This window comes from Manduca sexta, chromosome 11 (assembly GCF_014839805.1).
Source record: "Manduca sexta isolate Smith_Timp_Sample1 chromosome 11, JHU_Msex_v1.0, whole genome shotgun sequence".
In the NCBI taxonomy this organism is placed as follows: Eukaryota; Metazoa; Arthropoda; class Insecta; order Lepidoptera; family Sphingidae; genus Manduca; species Manduca sexta.
In genome coordinates this window covers 1,450,135-1,470,191 of record NC_051125.1, presented here as the reverse complement: position 1 = coordinate 1,470,191, position 20,057 = coordinate 1,450,135, and the positions used below count along the sequence as shown (strand labels likewise).

General features: G+C 35.9%; 1 protein-coding gene and 1 non-coding gene across 3 annotated transcripts; one reads left to right on the top strand and one right to left on the bottom strand.

Annotated features, from left to right (window-relative positions):
- Positions 1-4,619: 4,619 nt before the first annotated feature.
- On the bottom strand, positions 4,620-4,691 carry Trnaa-ugc. The gene has a single exon. It is a non-coding gene; the product is annotated as a tRNA-Ala (tRNA).
- Positions 4,692-5,926: 1,235 nt separating this feature from the next.
- On the top strand, positions 5,927-13,242 carry LOC115455197 (arabinose-proton symporter). 2 transcript variants are annotated; one of them, XM_037437581.1, is made up of 10 exons: positions 5,927-6,038; positions 6,644-6,805; positions 7,366-7,525; positions 8,145-8,209; positions 9,215-9,447; positions 9,747-9,892; positions 10,654-10,780; positions 11,196-11,473; positions 12,219-12,346; positions 12,957-13,242. In XM_037437581.1, the coding sequence occupies exons 1-10, from the start codon at positions 5,933-5,935 to the stop codon at positions 13,010-13,012; spliced, it is 1,461 nt and encodes a 486-aa protein (XP_037293478.1). In that variant the 5' UTR covers positions 5,927-5,932; the 3' UTR covers positions 13,013-13,242. The 2 variants fall into 2 exon arrangements, with proteins under 2 accessions (XP_037293478.1, XP_037293477.1); XM_037437580.1 differs by having other exon boundaries at positions 8,145-8,266.
- Positions 13,243-20,057: the final 6,815 nt, after the last annotated feature.

The following is a 20,057-nucleotide window of genomic DNA, read 5'->3' as shown; positions in this document are numbered from 1 at the left end:
CTTCACAAGCGTATTTAGCTCGTCAAAATATTTCTCCGATGTGGCGATAATTTCTTCATTTATTCAAATACAATATAAGCTCAAATTTTGGCGGCACTAGTTGTGCCTTTACTTACCCCTTTGAGAATAAAGTACTCATGCATGTAAATATAACACTAAATCCCTCCCAACAATAATCACAACTATCCCCGAAGGAACTACAGGGATCAATTCTGGCGTGCATTACAACTAGCAACAATGGGTATTACAGTAAGCGAGTTCAGTTGAAGTCCCGACATACAATCCTCTTATACTAACTGGCTCCTGTTCTTCTAGTTGAATGATTGTCTGGATTCTGGAATATTATGTTTCCGCGAATGTTAGACATCGAAATAAAGTTTTAGGATTTTTATCGTAGATTTATTTTCTTTCTCAACGTTTCGAAGACTGCAGCCTTCATGGTCGGGGCAGACTCGGCTGTAGGTTGTCCACAATAAATGTTACAATATCAATCTAACTTGCTGCAACAATCTTTAAAAAAAATCATCTTTTTTTTCTCCATTCCTGGAATATTAGTTGAATAATATGAAAGTGGTGATAACATATTGGGAAGGGACTGCCAAGATCAAGATTCACAGGTTCAAATTAAACACAGTTTTCACTTATTGAAGATATATTTTTGTTTTATTTGTTAACTATTGCTCGCATTTATTGAGAAGGAAAACATTGTGAGGAAACCTGCAAATTTACGTGAAAATATCGAAAGTATATGAAGGCTGCCAATCCGCACTAGGCCAGCGGATTAAATGTATGTATTATGTCTCTTAGTATGTGAACAGTAAATTAACAGTAACAAGAAAAAATATAATTACAAGCAATCATTCAGCACTGTCGTATATCATCACACAATAGTATTATTGCTGGACAATGTTGTTAGGATTGCCAGCAACAGTTGCCGTGAAGCTCAAACCTACATCGTTAAGTAAACCCTCATTTGTTACGGGTCTTCTCCGCACGCGAGCGACGCGGGTTGGTCTCGGTGACCCTCGCGACATATAAATTATGTTTATGGTTTCATGTGGATTAATGCTTTTTTATTTTTGTGTAATTTCGCCCAACGAAGAAAGATATTTTTGGGGTGTTTGTATGAATGTATGTATTGTTAGGAAGTGAAACGATTTGAATAAAAAGATTTATCAGTTACGGATACACTTTACCAAATATTACATCACCAAACCGACCGATACGACTGTCAATGACTATCCACTTCGGTCTGTTAAACGCTTACCCCCTTATTCATAAAAGTTATTCATCTAAGGACAGAGCATTGCTGTGATAGCAAGTCTGTTACTCAGCTTTATACATCTGACAGCCAACTAGGTTAAAATTTTATCTCAATATTAGCCAATCACAACGGCCCTATGTCTACGCACAGCGAAGGCTGCCATGCCGTCAGCACTGAGAAACAGACTTGTTATCACAGCAATTCTCCGTCTTTAGATAAATAAAGTTTATGAATAAGGAGGTCAGTGTTTATAACAAAAGGTGTCACAAATACCCTGATGAGAATATTTTTACACTAACAGTATATTAATTGGATTATATTGGCGAAAGACCTTTACCAACAAAGGCATTCAGGGGCGGTTTATGTATCAAATAGCCGAATCCCCCCCCCCCCTCCCAAATGCCCCATTGCGAAAACAAGCTATAAAATTTTGTGAAAAAAAAAGTTAATTTCGTGCAATGGCTTGGAATCAAGAAAACTATGTCCTTGAAGGTCTAACATGTCCAGCAGTAAACATCCTGCAGCTGCTGATGATGAAGGTCTAACACATTTACTGTGGTATACAGCAGAAGGTTATATAATTTGATCGTTTGTTGATCTTCTGGAGCAAATCACATGTTGTAATTACGGTATCGAAAGCTTTAATTACTCAATTTAAATTTTAATTAAAGTTCGCATTTTGTATTGTAAATTAATATTGGGTAGTATAAATTTTTAATTGCTGTTTATTTACGTATTATGTTCATTCATTTATTGTTTATATGTGTTAATTACTGAAAAATGAAACAAACAGTGCTCGCTTGATATGCGCACTGATTTGCTCTGCTTTTTATTGCATTAGTAGGCAAACGAGCGAGCGATCCGTCTGATGTTGAGCAGCATCCGTCACCCACGGACTGAAGCAATGCCAGAGGCACATCCAAGCCATTGCCTACCGGGACATGAGCACTCTTTTAAAACCTCTTTTAAAGTAGGACAAGTCATAGCGCTCGGGAAACGCCGTTGCAGGGAGTTCATTCCAAAGTGTTCGAGTATTCAGTGTAGCGTCACTACGCAAAATATATAACTAAATCTGTTATAAATAGATAATTATAGTCATAATAAACTACGTGATTTGTCTAATTACAGCATACTAGAGCACCGAAGAGGTCCTACGAGTGAATATAATTAGATTGATACTGAGTGCAATTAGTGAATGCTGTGTGTATATTATAATATGTACTTAGACTCACCAAACGACTACGACCACGAATCGGCAAACGTAGTATAGGACGCCCACCAGCTAGGCGGAGTGATAATTTGTGAAAAGTCGCTGACAAGAACTCGATGCGTCAGGTCGAAGAAACGGTAAAGTGGCGCATATTAGAGGAGACCTATGTCCAGCAGGGAACAAACACATTAGCTGATGATGATGATGATAATGATGATCATGTACTTACTCAGTTTTTTTTTCATTACTTTCTAATTTTTTTTTAATCTATAATATATGATTAATAGTGAACCTCATAAATTAGCAAATGAATAAAAGGCGCGAGCAAAAGCTAGGCCCCTAATGGCATGCGAAAGTAGCAATAGCCTTACCCAATATTACATGGAATTAAACATAACCGGCAAAAATTGGTTAGCACCTCTGCTTACCCCTAAAAAGCATGATTCAAAAAACAAACAAAACAAACACATCACTCATTTATCCCCGAAAAGGTATGTAGAGGCGCAACCAGGACAGCCACTTTTCGTCAAACATGTTTCGCCCCATGCCGTGGTAGGAAGCGAGCCTATCACCATATAGGGCACAATTTTCAGACTCCGGGTTGATACTGAACAGAAAAATCCAAATATCACTTTACCCGGCCCAGGATTCGAACCACCCAGGACCTGAGAGCACTGCCGTAGCCCACACAGTACAAGCATGACCCTATGTACACATATTTTACGAATGAGAAACTCAATTTCGGCCAAAACTTCATTACTATCCATGCAGCGTGGTAATAAAAAAATACCTACGCGCACACACGTTTAACCTTTATCGTTAAAATGCACAACATATTTCGGTGTTTGCTGATCGAGTATGCAATTAACTTGGCTCATAATATTTCATTTAAGCAATAGAATGATAAAGGGTTAACAGATGCTGAACCACTGTAAAAATAAAAACATCACTTATAATTCTGAATCATGACATTGCATTGCAACGTCATCTTGCCTTAATACCTAGTAATTATAAGGAGTAAATTGTTCTTTAAACCGGACGACAATTGGTATATGTCTAGCGGGATTTAATAATTAGAGGCAACCTTATTTATATAGCCACAGTGCTTATTACAGCTTGAATTAAGCCTCGAATTCACAAGCCGTAATATTTTGTAATTTTGTGACATATAATAATGATTACCTTAAAAATATCGTACATCAGAATTCGTTTGCATAAAATTTGTTTTATTATCAAATTAATTGCACTCAAATGCAATTACTTATAACCTAAATTTCACAATTAACCTTATCTTAATTCAAAAACCATTTTAAAGAAACATATTGTTGATGTCAAAAGTATTTTTTTACAGTACTGGGTTAGTTAGCCAGGTTTACAAGTTCTAGTGAATTTAAAGGCATTCTAGACACCATCTCATATAGACAAGTGTTATGTTAAGACTAAAGGGTGTACATCACCTCATAATATTCTTTAGAAGTAACATGAGCGTGACAAAACAAAAATCATAGTTAAATCATGTTAAGCAGCCAGTGTAACTAGACATAATGAGACTTAACACTTCATGTCTCAGGATGCCGAGCGCAGTGGAATACCAAACAATACCTTGCTATTCAAGATGTTGGATGGTGCTTCTAGTGTTTATGGGCAATCGTATCGCTTACCGTGAGGTGAAAGGCAAACTCGTCTCGTCATTTAAAGAAATAAAAAAATACTTAGTTGGTCTGATCGCTTGATTACATGCATTCAAAGACATTGGTATAGGTAGTCATAGACTGGATATCAGGACCTGATTTGTGCTCCAAAAGTTTTTACCAATTGCAAATGTCCGTATGCAAATGTCACAGCATCCTTAGATAATAATACAAATATAACATATTTACAGAAAATATTATGCTAATATGCGTAATAATTATGTGCAAATAAAGATATTTGGAAAAATATGAAGTATTTTACTTTGGTGTTTTGCTGTGTCACGGTAGAGTAACCATTACATGAGCGCAAAATTTTTGTATGGCAACCTTTTCAACCGCTACATTGTTATACAAAATATGTGACACAAAGTAATTAAGTCTAATATTGGCTGTATCATCGACTACGCTACCACATCAAAGAACTATAAGTAAAAATTCGATTTCAAAAAAGTTTTGGAGATGCCGGGGATCGAACCCGGGGCCTTTCACATGCAAAGCGAACGCTCTACCACTGAGCTACATCCCCTTGTATAATCTTGCTCAAATAGAACTAAACAAGGTAGTTTTTATTAACAATTTCGTTCCTTTCACCGTTGCATTTAGTTATGCGGCCAGTGACAGGACTAGGTATGCTAATAGAGACAAGGTTTTTTTTTTATTTATTGCATCTGAATGACTGAGCGTTAAAACGTGGGTAAGAACTGATTAAATAGCTATCAATATAGGTCTAATAGGTCTCATAGTTTAAAGTTTTACTCGTTTTGCCCGCGGCTCCGCCCGCGTTATAAAGTTTTTCGGGCTAAAGTTTTCCGTTATAAAAGTCACGCTATGTATTTTTCCGGGAGCCTATGTTCTTCCCAGGGTCTCAAACTGTCTCCATACCAAATTTCATCTTAATATATACGTTGGGTAGTTTTTGAGTTCAAGCAGACAGATGCAGCAGGGGACTATGTTTTATAATATATTTTTGTAGAACTTTTTAAGAGGAACAATCCCGTCATACATCATTGTTGCATAACTTAACCGTTTACGCAGCGCACGCAATGGAAGCTCTCAAAACTAATAAATTTTCCCCGTTTTTGCAACATGTTTCATTACTGCTCCGCTCCAATTGGCCATAGCGTGATATACAGCCTATATCACTCCAGGAACAAAGGGCTATCCAACACAAAAAGATTTTTTCAGTTCGAACCGAAAGTTCCTGAGATTAGCCATTACTGCTACGCTCCTATTGGTCATAGCGTGATGATATATAGCCTATAGTACTCCACATTTTTCAGTTCGAACCGGTAGTTTCTGAGATTAGCCATTACTGCTCCGCTCTTATTGGGTATAGCGTGATGATATATAGCCTATAGCACTACTCGAACAAAGGGATATCCAACACAAAAAGATTTTTTCCGTTTGAACTGGTATTTCCTGAGATTAGCGCGTTCAAACAAACAAACAAACAAACTCTTCAGCTTTATATAATAGTATAGATTAATATCTCGCTCTACATGTGCATAAATTCACGTGGCAAAGCAGTACAAATTATTTAAGTTAATACACTCACATAAGTACATGCCCACGCACACACACATGGGAGCCCCTTATACATCGAAAGGGCAACCAGTGCATCCACCACCGTGTGTTGTCCCATGATACTTTAATAGGAGACGAGCCTTTTACCATGGTAGGCATATTTATTTAGTTCAAAATATTCCTCAAATTCGAGCGCAGTCGCGAGCAAATTATATACAAATTCTGTTCGTCTTATCAAGACTAATGCATGTCAGTGCAGTCATGAATGACGGTGGAGTGAGATCTGTTGGTGCGCGCGTCGCAGATACAAGTTATAATGTAGATGTGGAAGACGCTTTGGATGCTACTGGTGCGTAAATTTACTTCAATTATACTTATACAAGTGAAGACCAAGAACTAATTAAATGAGATTTAAACAGCATATAAGGTGGTGGATGACAAGTGAATCAAAAGTACCTATGTCTTCATTGATCGTAGGTCCTAAATCCATATCTCAAATATAGAGCTATGTAAAATGTGACATGTCAAAACACACATTTTTGAAAAGCAGAATTTACTTGTGTTACTTTAAATTGTGACACAAGTCCTTAATCAATATCTTTATTTATTATATTATAGAACTACGTAATTATATGTGAAAACGCAAAATGTGATGTTTGAAATTATAAGTAGCTGCTTAAATATTTTAACAATAAGTTGTGAGTGTTTAGTTAGAAATTACTTATTGCATTATCACTTTAAAATTTAAAGCATTAGGTCCTTCACTTACACTGGAGTCGACGTACGTTGAACATCTTTGCTTGGTTGACTTCACATTTGATCTGTACTTAACATTACGTTCAGTACACCAACATAATTTTATTTTATTAGTACAGCAAACTGGCTCCACTACATCTGATGTTGAGGTAAAGCATAAAGTAAATGCATCACAAAAGTACTATATATTGATTTCAGGCCATGGTCTCTACAACTACCTGATTTTGCTGGCCACCTGCACCTTCCATCTGGGGACGGTGGTGGACATGCTCGGCTTCAGCCTGGTAGTACCAGCAGCGAGCTGTGACCTGCATTTAGGGTTGAAAGAAAGCGGGATTCTGACATCTATTTCCTTCGCTGGTATGGTATACATGTACTGATTTTGTAAATGAGTCATACACTATACGGTAGTTATAAAATCAACATTATCACTTCAAAGTATTTGCTTGTAAGTGCCCACTTAATGATGTCCTTATGATAATTATTATGTTTATTATAACTATAATATATAAAGCTGAAAAGATGGGTTTTTGTTTGAACATATTAACATCTGGAATCTCTCGTCAGTCGACATTCTATTGGAGCCCATTCCACTTACAATCAGGTCCAGTGTGGTCACTTTGCCCCGCTCGTATCAAAAAAAAACTGTATATTCATAAAAGACTGATCCTGGTAGCGGTAGTATCATTTTTTATTTTGAGAGCTAAGTTTACTTTCTTATACAACGCCGACATAGCTGACCAAAAATGTTTCAATGTCACCTCAAGTTTTGTTTATCAAATAGTTCAGCATCTTAAATGTTCACTTAAGATCCTACCCAAAAGTGATATTTAATTAAACACGGCACTTAACAGTAATATTATTACTACGATATCTCAATTCTATCAACCGCCAATACTTGGAATACGCCTGCATTTCAGGATTCATATTTGCTCAGCCCTGGGGCTACTTCGCGGACACCCAAGGCCGGCGCAAAGCTTTACTCATTTCAGCGACTTCAGGATTCTTCTTTGCAATAGTTTGCAGCGTCTCAAAGGATTTCTTCATGATGCTAGCTTTCAAGTTTATAGGATGCAGCTTGTGAGTCCAACGTTCCATTTGAATTTTAAGACTTTCAATACAAAGCGGCGATAGACTAGTTGGTTGTGGAACGGACTACCGAGACCAATGTCCGCAGGTTTAAATCCCAAGGACACACATCTGTGACTTTTCTTAAAAAAATAATAAGTGTATTCTTTGTGAATTATCACTTGCTTTAACGGTGAAGGAAAACATCGTGAGGAAACTCCCATACCTGAGAATTTCTCTACAGGAATTTTCGAGGGTGTGTAAAGTCTATCAATCAGCACTAGGCCAGCGTGGTGGACTAAGGCCTATTCCCTCTCAATAGTAGAGGAGGCCCGTGCCCAACAGTGGTATAGTATATAATACGGGGCTGATATAATTATTTATTTATTTACAACTATTAAAATAACGTCTGAGCCATGTGGTTTTGAGATTGGATTCCACGTCAGGCAAATTTTATATGACCTTTTTAATTCAAAAACCTTAATTAGGTGTATTTTCTAGCTGAAATATAGATGTAAACAATTCCGAAAGTGTCTCTTCGATATTCCATCCAAATAATTTCTGACAATCACTTTGATACCTGCTTGTTTCATCTCAACGTTTCAATTAAAAATATTGTCATTTTTTTCAGTTCTATGGCATCCTTAACCCTCACCATCACGTACCTCGGGGAGTGCACGCCAAAGCATCTGAGGAGTAGGTTTCTCTTCATACAGAACTGCTACTGCCTGGCTGCAGACTTTGTCTGTTACGGTACTATTGTCTACAGAAATAAATTATTGTATCTCGTCAATAATGGCATTGGGTGAAAATTTGTTTTAATAGGAGAAACCGCCTTGTAACTGAGAACGTGTTTTAACTGTAACATATATAATTCAATTTGTGAACAAAATAATAATGTAATAACAAAGTAATAATGAACTATCGTTTTGGCTATTATCTTCAATCAATACGGTAAAGACAACCTTCAACGATAGTTGGAATTTTTAGATTCTGTATACCAAAATATCTTGATCCACCTAAAGACCATTAGCACATGATAAATTAACCCTTAGTAGTTTAGCATTACGAGTTACAACCGGAGTACGTCTAGAAAGTTAAGACGAAATAATTTCGGCGACGGAATGCACTTGTTTCTAGCATATTATGTATTCTGTTTTATTAGGCAGTTCCCTTTACCGCGCAGGAATAAGATATAAGAGGTAAAATAACTTCATACAACTATACCGCAACGGTTTTACAGTTTGTTAAGCTTTGCCATTTTGAAAATTAGCTCATCACTGATGTTACATAGATTCATACTATTAAATCTTCTGTATTTTGCTTAACCTACGTTTTTAATCTTGTAAATGTTCTGGAGTTCTAAAATTATTTTTGGTTGATAATAACATACTATATTTGAAAGCTGATTAGCTTGTCTTTATTCTGTGAAGTGACACGGTGTGTAAGGTCTGGAATGGACTTCATTTACTTGTGTTTTTATAAGTAGTTTTTTGTTAAATTTTAATTAACGTCCCTTAATTGTGGAAAGAATTATTAAAGAAAAACAGATTAATAGAGTCCTTCCGATAGGCATTGATCCCGAAACATGACTTGTATGAACGACTCGATGTTTATCCGGTTGGGGTATATCAAGATACCCGCCCAAAAAATATCCATTACATTCTTTAGTAGTTGTTACGATTAAAAACTATATTCCAGGGTTAGCCTACATCATACTTCCGATGGACTTCAACGTCCCAACATTTTTCATCATCTTAAGATCCTGGCGACTGCTGATAGCGGCGATGGCCTTACCACTTGGTATCGGAGCCCTCATGATGATCTTTCTAGAAGAGAGTCCTAAATTCTTAGCAAATGCCGGAGAGACTGATAAAGCTCTTGAGGTTCTATCGCGATATTATAGAGGGAATAAAGGGAGTGACGATTATCCAGTAAGTTATTATATGAAGCAAATGAAATGGTTTTGAAAAATGGAGATTCCATTTTCATCCTGGTAAATTATTGTATGGCCCAAAATTTTGTAGGTTTGGGAGTAGACGTCAGTGGAAACCGAAAGATTCTCGTACTTTCTGCTACCTAAAACATAAGACTTGTACGTTAGTGTAAAATTTGGTCTGGATGATAACTGGACATAATATCATTTACTTCTTCAAATTTATAAAAAAAGACTTTACTTATTGTAATATTTATATCATAATGCTTTATTAAATGTATAATTTTCGATTTCCAGATAAAATCTATAGCAGGGAATAACAACTGTAAAGATTCATCATCGTTCTGTGATTCAGTAATCAGACAATCAGCACCTATATTTAAACCACCTTTGCTTTGGAGGACTTTGCAACTCTTTTATTTATTTGCTATATGCTGCAGCACGTAAGTATTTTATTATATTTGGGTGACTCACAGCTATCAAAAAGAAACAAATATAGGACGAAACGAATACAACAGTTAAGCCAATTACGAGCCACCGCACATAAATTTAAAATTACTTTATATTATCGTCTTACAAACTTAAAAATATGTTGACAAACGTTTACTAACTTACTTAAACTGAGGTTATTTAAAAATACTTAATTATAATAACAAAATGCCGTTATAATTTAATGTCGAATATTTCTAAAAGAGTTAAAAAAAAGAAAAAGAAAAATAACAATAATCATTAATCGCCGTGAACCTCAACGAAACTCTTAGTGAAAGCAATTCTCGCAAATGTGACCTTACTACAAAATAGATCAATATCTATATCATGAGGAAGATCATTAAAAGCTTTAGCAGATCTTAGCATTTATAGTCTTTCATTTATTTAATTTTCAATATAAAATGCAACAATAAAATGTCTTTAGTTATAAAAGCGACTTTATTTAATTAATAATTAAATATTCTCGTATACTTTGATTTATCATAAGCGCAACTATGTTTGCCTACGCGATGTATAAAACATTTTATTTTGTTTAATTATTTAATAACCCAGTGCTTCGTAGAATTTTCTAGAACAATAATATTTATTACAGAAGTAGTATATTACGCAGAAATTTAGAAAAATCGCTATAGAGACTAATCACTGTAGTAAAAATATTCTTTTCCACCAAATAAGTCACAGTATTCAAGATGTTCATTTTAAATACTTCTTTCAGAAACAATGTGTTCTTTATGTGGTTTCCTACTATGGTCAACTCGTTTTACAATAGCAACCCTGATAACCCTGAAAGCTTCTGTCACAAGATTATTGCCAAAATCACACCATCCATTGACGATACAATGGTAAGTTTACGGTTGAGGCTTAAATGATATCTACGATAACTTGTGATTATTAACAATGTGATAATCAAATTACGTTACTGTTCATCTTGCATAACGAGACGATTACTCTCACAATGGCAATTAATTAAAATTAACATATCAGGCTTGTCAAATAGGAACATATAAGCATTTATATGTTCCTGCTGCTGCTAGTGTGAACGCATATTCACACTAGCAGCTAGGTGATAGGACCAGATTTCACCTATCCAGATAGTTTCACAGATATTTGGTGTCAGAAATAGGTAAACGGTAATAGTATTGACATACTTTTATGTAGATACAATCATTATCATCATTAGCAATTAACGTCTATATGAGATAATTAAGTAGCCTTCGTTGAAGATACAATATGTCTTATACTAATCCAAATTTTTAGGGGCCCTGCAGAAACACCACACCAATGAATACCATCTACAGCGGCATGCTTTTTACTTCATTTTTCACGATTCTCAACATAGTGCTCATTGCGCTATCGTCATGGAGAAAGATGCTCTTGATAATCACCATCATCATTTCGGGAGCGAGTGCTGTGATGGTCAACCTGATTGATGGAGCGATTCCTGGAATGATATTGTTCACCATGATTCAGTTTACTGGTATCTGTGTGGGGAATGTGGGATCTTATTTTGTCGATATGTATCCCACTTCTTGCAGGTAAAGACTTCGATTAACGGTGGTGGAAACGGCTTTTTTTAAAGGGAATTTTAACATAATACAAAATCTGTAAATGATACTACTTAGGCGACAAATTCTACACCTTTTGTGTTTTAATATTAAATTAGTAATGAGAGTTTAAAATAAAAACATCAAATCCGGTAAATGAGGATTCAAATGCGATTCAATTTTTATTTATGAATCCGAAATGCATACTATAATTAGAGAGCGTATGTGCACGTGGTTGTGGCTAGCAAAGTTTCAGATTTATGTCAGTACAAACTTTTGTAATTCACGACTATGCGCTCCTGAAAATATTTGTTCCTGCAAAACTTTTCCGGGATAAAATGATCATAGTTCCGTACTCGTCTCAAAGCAAATATCCCAATAGGAATACCACTACTAATTCTGTAACCGTGAAATATTTAAGCTATACGTAGGTAGTACTCTCAGTATAGTAGATGAGGACCGTGCTTAGCAGTGGGTAGTATACAACAGGGCTGGTATTAATATTAAAGTAATCTGTTTTTTTCTTTATTGGGATATGAGTCCTGTAAATACCCTCAAAATAAGAAGAAATCGTGGATATGCTGCTGCCTTGAAGGCATAGAGATCTAAGGGCGATAAGTACCTTTGCATACTTTGGTTTAAAGTAAAGAACCAATTATTTCAAATGGAGTCTACAGAGATCTCACTTCATGTCTATGTACATTATATTTTTTTCTGAATCTGCTTACGTTTTCAGGGGTCTAGCAACAAGCCTGGGTATGATGGTGGCGAGGTTCACGTGTCTCGCAGGCGTTAACTTGGTCGGAGCTGTTGTGGTCGACCATTGCAGCCTCACGTTTTATTCGTGGGCAATATTTATTTTAAGTAAGTTTTATCCTGTTATTTTCTAACAGCATTGGTCTGTAGACTGAGAGGTTCTGAATTCAAACCCCATAGAATAATACTGTTTTTTTTATTTGCCCGGAATAAATTCCCCCAGATCACGTTGATATCAAGCAGGCCGTTCGTTAAAGCCAAACGCATTCTGCAACGTGATCAAAAGGAGTCGATTCCTTCGATCTACAAAAATTAATCCTGTATCGCTGAATATAAACAGACCAACATGTATCGTCGAAACGAGCCACTATGACGTGTCTATAACAATAATTATCACTGTAGTCTAATCAAGTATGACTCAACAGAATATATCTGATACAATACCAATGATCAAAACTAACCATGGTTTTATTCAATGATATAGCTTGACCAGGAAAATAAAAAAGTGTCCTTGGCTTGGACTTGCCTTTTGCTTTATCGTTTTAAAGTTAACTCTGTCAATACACGAGATTAAATTCCATATTTTACTACAAAATGTCGAAAGTTTTATTTAGCGTGTCGGGCTATTAGATCATCATATTCAATAGTTCGTTAAAGCCTATAGTTTCGCTTTATCTTTGACTAGTTTCAAGCTGCCATTGTTATTTTGTTTGTGCAGGTGGTGTTTTCGTCGCCATGTTGCTACCTGCAGATAGAGCGTCGAAACAAACATGATATATACAATTGATAGATTGGATATATTGAAAAGTCTAATTTTACTATACTTCTGAAGGTGACTGCATAAGTGAACATTTATCGCCTTAGTATCCAATTATAGATCTATTATTCATAGTAAGATAATTTTAGTATTGTATCTTCCATAATTAGGAAGTTATACTTTTTTAAAGGCTGAAATTTGTGTTTTTTTACTTGAACGCATTAAACTCTTGGTTGATTTAAATGCATTGGAATTTGATTACTCGCAGGTCCTATAGTTAGATACATCACGAATATTCATAGTACCAAAATAGCAAAATAAGCATAATGGGATTTGCATGATACCCCAAAATACTTATTACATTAAAAAATTAGATCATTATTACCACATAAAAGCCATATGAATTTAGTCAACTCTCACTAATCGCCATGCAAAAACAAATAAAGCAACACCGACCTAAACAAATTCAAAAATAAAGACCTAGAATATGAAATGCTCTCAAATTATTTAAATCACAAGTACTAACTTTAATAAAACCAAACAAATCGTCCAAAAAGCACTCACGTATTGTAATTAAAACAAAACTGAACTAAGTATGAAATCCCTAAAGGTATGCAAAGCTCAAGATACCGAGACAGCAAAACAAGCAGTTACTTCAATATTAAATACAATTCGAAGCAGAGATAGCAGACGGAAAGTAGTGGGGGTAGGGGGAAAAGGGTGTCTTTGTTAGTTCGGCCACGCGCACTCAAAATTTAATGACCACTCTTTATTATGTTTGCGACTTGTTTTAAATTTACCTGGGTATCGCCGAGTTTAGAAGTGGCATTGTTGGGCTTTTATGGTATTACGGCTTACAAAAATTTGGATTTAACGTTTAATTTTGCGTATCATTTGCCAAGTTTTTTTTTAAACGTAGGACGTTGCACCTGATGGTAAATGGAGTATGGAACAAAAGAATGTCGACTGATGAAAGATTACTCTGAGGCAGTTGAAACTATGCCGGCCTGTTGGATATACACAGGCTGATCCCGGAACGCGACACTTACGTGGGCCATTAGGACGGGTTTTAACACCTTGTGTACGGTGGTCGCTATCCGGGCGGATATAAAATATATCCTACCACCAGCAAAGTTCTAATCATTATATTAGAAAACCTATTATAATAAATGGAAAGACAGTCCAAACCAAATCTTTTAGAAAAACCGACACTAAGAGCCAGTAGTATTCGAGTTCAAAAACTGGGTTTTTTTGGACAGGGATCTACAGTTGAGTAAAATTACCAAGAATACCTTCTGCTAGTATCGATATTACAATAAAAACTTGCATTTATCAAATCTTATTACTAATTTGTTCCTATAAATAACTAAAAATTTTACCCAAACCGCCTATGAAGCTATTATCGCACCGAGCCATATGCCGTCATTTAATAAGGACCCTGCGGTTGCTGACGTCACGAGGTCCCGCGGGATCATCACCTCGCATGAATTATGTAGGAACCCTTTGTGCGCGATTGTACTCGGGACTCGGTTGGAGAGCTAGGAGTCCTCTTAGCTATATCATCAGGTATTTTGTTGGCACTATATCGGTGTTGTGATACGACAATTTTTTATTCAATATTTCAAATGGAAAATTTAAACGTAGAATTAGATTGCCTTTATACTCAATAAGGCATTAATCTCGCTTTGAAACAGATTTACTACTTGCTTCAGCCCATAACTGATAAAAAAACATATCAGAGATTCATGAAAAGTCGTATTCCAAGATCCATCTCATGTACTTCCAATCAAACTGACATTATTCTGGCAACCGTCAAGGAAGACGCAACATATTCTGGGCCATATTATTCTTGTACTACACTCCTAAGAGAGCGCTGTGCATGCCATCGGCTTAGTGTAATCACTACCTAGGTCAAAAATCTACTAATTCTAGAATTTAGATCAAGTATTATAGCTTCAAACAAGCTTCCAGACAATAATATCATGTACTGACCGCGTTGTCCCCACTCCCCGCTCTTCCCCCTCGCCTGTTCTGCTAAATTATTCAATTTTACACAATATCGCCTCGTCTAGTGGTGTTCACATTTGGATTATAATATTCTTTTGTAAAACAACTCTTTGTACTTACTTTAAATGTGTAATGTTTGTTTTATTATGAGTAAAGATTTAAATTACTCTAAGTTGGTGTTATGCTCATTGTTTTGGAGAAATTTTAATGTAATTTTATAAACAATAAATGTTTTTATATATGTTTTTGTTTATTAAATTTATTCCCTAAAACCCTGAAAATTTATATCTCAGCGGTGCTATTACAGAATTTTAAACAAAAATATAACATAACGAAGTCACGCGCCGCACATTTTATGAAAATGAAAACATATTGCAACGAATGCATATGAAAAGTGTGGTTGCATAAATAAAAGATAGCTACGTGTCCTCACGTGTAAGTTTTTGGCTGGTAGGCAATAATGTACACTTTGTTAACGTATACGTTGTCATAACTCAGTATAAACTATGAAAGGTTTTCATTTATAACCGACTTCAAAAAAGGAGGAACTTCTTATTTCGACTGTATGTTTTTTTTGGATGTTTTACGCGATTACTCCGCCAATTTTGGATAGATTATCAAAAATATTTTTTTATTGGGCACCGACTCCAAAATTAGTAACCAGTATATAGGTAATATTAAATATTTTTTTGGTTTTTAGTGGTTAGTGGTTGAAGGAGTTTTAATTTTTTGTTTTTTATTTATTTATTTATTTATTTATTTATTTATTTATCATCATTTTGACAATATTCTTACAGGTACCTTAAACCTAATACAATATTGTCGCATATTTATATATATACAAAGAGATTTAATGTCCTGACTTACTGTTTTAGTAACCAGTCCAGCCTAAATCCTTGGATATTATGAAACTTTGTTATATCAAATTCAACCATTAATAGTATAAAAACGGGTTCAAAATTTGCATAGAGGACCAATATATTTGTATATTTACCATTAAGAGCAATTAACTAAAATATCTCCATACAGAAAGTCTAACAATCAAACTAAAATGTACGCAATTGCCAGCGGTAAAACGAACACACTATGTTAAAAAACTAATAGACAAACTAAACAATACGTAGCTCGATCTAATTTTGCACGCGGCATAAAACACTGGTTTTGAAACGAAAGCTTTACAATATTGGTGACTGGTTTCTAGTAGAGTAACGTCAAACGTACTATGCCTTAACGCCAAATGATCCGAAATACATTCTACTACGTCTTTGAAGATAGGGTTCCAGTGGCGAAGCATCCATACAAGCCGATTCCTACCGGGTTTACCTTTTGTAAATTAATTAAAAATAATAAAAGAAAAAAACATAGCGATATAACTAGAATAATAATAGTATACTCAAACAAGTCATCTTATACTTATTAAATTAAATCAATACTTCAACTATAACGGGTGCAATTTTGTTAGTCTATGACGCGTATTACTTGTTAACTATTGAAAAAAATATTTCCTCGGGTTCCCTTTTGAGAATTTTCACCCTTCGCCACTGTAGGGTTCATCATCAACAGCCCGTAGCAGTCCACTGCTGGACATAGGCCTCTACCAAGATACGACACAGACCTCGGTCCGTTGCTTTATGCATCCAGTCGCTACCTGCCTTGTTTAAGTCGTCCCGCCATCTGGCCAGAGGGCGTCCCACGCTACGTTTGCCAAGACGTGGTGTCCACTCTAAAATACGCTTGGGTAGATAGAGTTATAAGAAGTGTACTCAAAACTAAAGAGTTTACTTTAAAATACTTTACTTTAATATAATTGGAATATTAACTGCCTCGGTAGTGACATAGTGTGCGGGCCACGACACCGTTCTGATGTCTCGGTCCGGGCGAATTCATATTGGATAGTTCTACTCACTATCAGCTCGAAATTAAAAATTTAGCTCGATACGACACTAGCTCTGTCCCCCACATCATGGCACCGAACGCACAGACAAAAGTTGTAGTTGAGGATAAAGTGTGATGTGTGTTTTTGTTTGTTCTGTTTGTAATACATTTTGATGTTAATGTTGCTTTTGAATTACTCGCGCACAAAAATTTTAAGCCTAGTCAAATTCTCTACTATGACTGCAAATAGTGATCAATTTGACGGTAAATCTTGGTTTATCTCGTGCATTATTCAGAGTGAACTGTTGATCGATAGAAACAAGACAAACTGGCAGACTAGCAAGCTTTTAATAGATGATTGATTGATTCCTTACTAACTGAATTTCGGCCAAGGCAGCCAATTTCAACGGGGATCAGCCAAGTACGAAGGAGATGTTATAGTGCACAAGTGTGTGCGCAATACACAGGTGCACTCTCTGCTCCTTCACTCTCACAGTCCGGTGAGACGGCAATCCGACATGACCGGACAGAGATCAGCCGCAGGACTAATGGCTTTACGTGCTTTCCGAGGTACGGCAAACCGATAACATCCTAACTCCGATCTACGACTGAGTAATTTTTAAGATAGAAAACCCAATCAAAATTATTTAGACCCGACCTGGAATTAGAACCCAGAACCACAGGGCGGTAGTCTCTCTCGTAACGTGTACCATTAGAAATACGCCACCGAGGCATCCAGGGCCCTTATTCTGTATGATAGTGTAAACGCGTAACGCGGCCGTGTCATGTTATCTCCGAGAAATGTGCGTGGAATGGTATTCTGTAAACCAAATATCTATAGTCCTAAACATGACACATTGTGTTACGTGCTTGTTACGCACTGTCAAAATAACGTGTGAGATAGAGAATAAGGCCCCAGATATGCTAAATAGATACAACATCTATTGCAGGATTTTTCTAGCTCTTTATTTAACCCCCACATCAAGTCCACTTTTGCTATATTTTTCTAGCTCTGTAACATACCATAAAATTAAGCGTATTAAAGTCTTTTTGTCAGGAAAAGGTCATAAACTAAAATATTTTACTATTCACGTCTCAACGTTATAAAAACGCTGCTCAAGAGGAATGCAATATCGTCCGTAAACAAGTTTAATTGAATTTCTCCTCTTACGAGCGTCCTGGACAAAAATTATGCGAGGCCATGCGTGCAGGTACTGTTGGAGCGTAGGTTCGTTCACAGGCACAGATTTATAAAATGACGACACGATTTGAGCATGCTCACTTTATGGCAAGGACGAGAAATATCTTTATACAATGATACCGCCTAGATAACGTATAGCAATGATGAATGTGATTGCACGTTTTTAATTAATAGTATAAGTTATAAAAGCAATGGTACGTATCAGAATTCGCATACTAGAGACCTCCCTTGCAATACCGTTCCTAATATATGATGATATTGTATATTCATTACTGTTATCTTATTTTACCCACTAAGGTAGAGACCCCCTATTCACCCATAAAAATTATATATATAGATTTAACCATTTGCCATTACGTAGATACATAGAGAGCTCTGCTATTCATTGGTAAAAATATATTTGGTTAGTACCCTTGCCATCTGCTTTCCGTTTCGGCACTATGTGAACGGACTTGTAATAACAGACGATCTTAAACCCAGCGTTGCGTGAGCTTCAGTTCGCATCGGGCCGTGCGAACCGACCTCGTCTGACAGCTTATTATGTTTGCACTGCATACACAGACAATTAGTTTGGTACGAGGTACCTAAGTATTTTGGTCGGTGTGTTCGGAATTTAACATAAGTTTACGCTTGTATTGTCAAAGGTAGACAGAAACGATACGAAGCACTAATTGACATGAATAACGCACGAAAACTTTGAGTCATAAAGCCTTGCATGACATTGCAAGCACTTGTTAATTTTTCTTTTTCTTTAGCTTATATAGAGAGGGCTGTGCACTGGTATGGAAATTTAAAACATATTCATTACTTATTTTGCGAGCTTATAAATGAACTTCTCTAAACAACAATATTTTTTTTTTCTGTATCATTTTCTGTAGTTTATTAAATTGATTTTGAAAAGAGCAACACCAGAGTTTCTTGCCCGTCCTTCTCTGGTGAGTACTGCTTTCCGAACTGGTGGTAGAGTTAATATCGACGGAATCTAAATAATCTATAACATTTTACGGGTTCAAATAAATCATTACATTTCTTTATATAATAATAACTGCGGAGTACTGTATCTAAATTTGTTTTTCCTACTATTAACCAAGCAAACAGCGGTAAACAGACTTCATAAATATATCACAAAAGGCAAGCGTTCCAATAATTTTCGCATTACGTATATTTCAGGAAATGTGCAGAAAACATTTCCATACAATTTTCACAGCTGAGTGTAGTTGAATTTTGTCAAATAAATATTGTTTTATTGTGTACTATCGAAATGGCGTACGGTCAGCAAAAGAAATATTATTATTAATAATGTGAAAATAGAAATGTGATTTTTTTAAATGTTAGAAGTGAATGCAGAAGTGTCTGATCGGTTTAACGAAATTTGGTACATAAAAATATCATAATATTATTCAGGATTAAAATTTAGGTTACCTTTTATCCCGAAATACGACTGAGAGGGATATGAATTCGTAGTAATGCGTTCGATCTCTACTACGCACGAAGCTTCGAACAACGAATATCGTATGCAAAATCTGTTGAGTATTTTGATAATTTCCTTGTTCTTTTGCTAAGTGTTAAGTCTCTTGTATTCCAAAGTTTCTATACTTTTGTACTTTGTCTATTTCTCTTAACTGCGTGAGGAAAATACTGTGGTTCAGTCTAAAGACACTATAGCCAACGTAGTTTTTTTAAAAGGCCCAGTGGAGAGTGGGAAGGATGGCAGCTTTGTAGGATGCGCGGAAGACGAAAGCAGGCGAAATATTCACGGACCCGTTTAAGTCTCAATGTGTATATCCAATCAAGGGTCATACACATAGTACTGTGTGCCAGGGACCTTGACAAATGTCCCCCCGTGCATGGGCATGCATTCGGTGTGGGAACCGAGCCTTCAAAAACCAATGTAGTTAAAAGCCACAGTGAAAAGTTTTTTATCTTTATTGTAGTAAGTATGTGTAAGTATGGTGGTATTATATATCCGCCCAGATAGC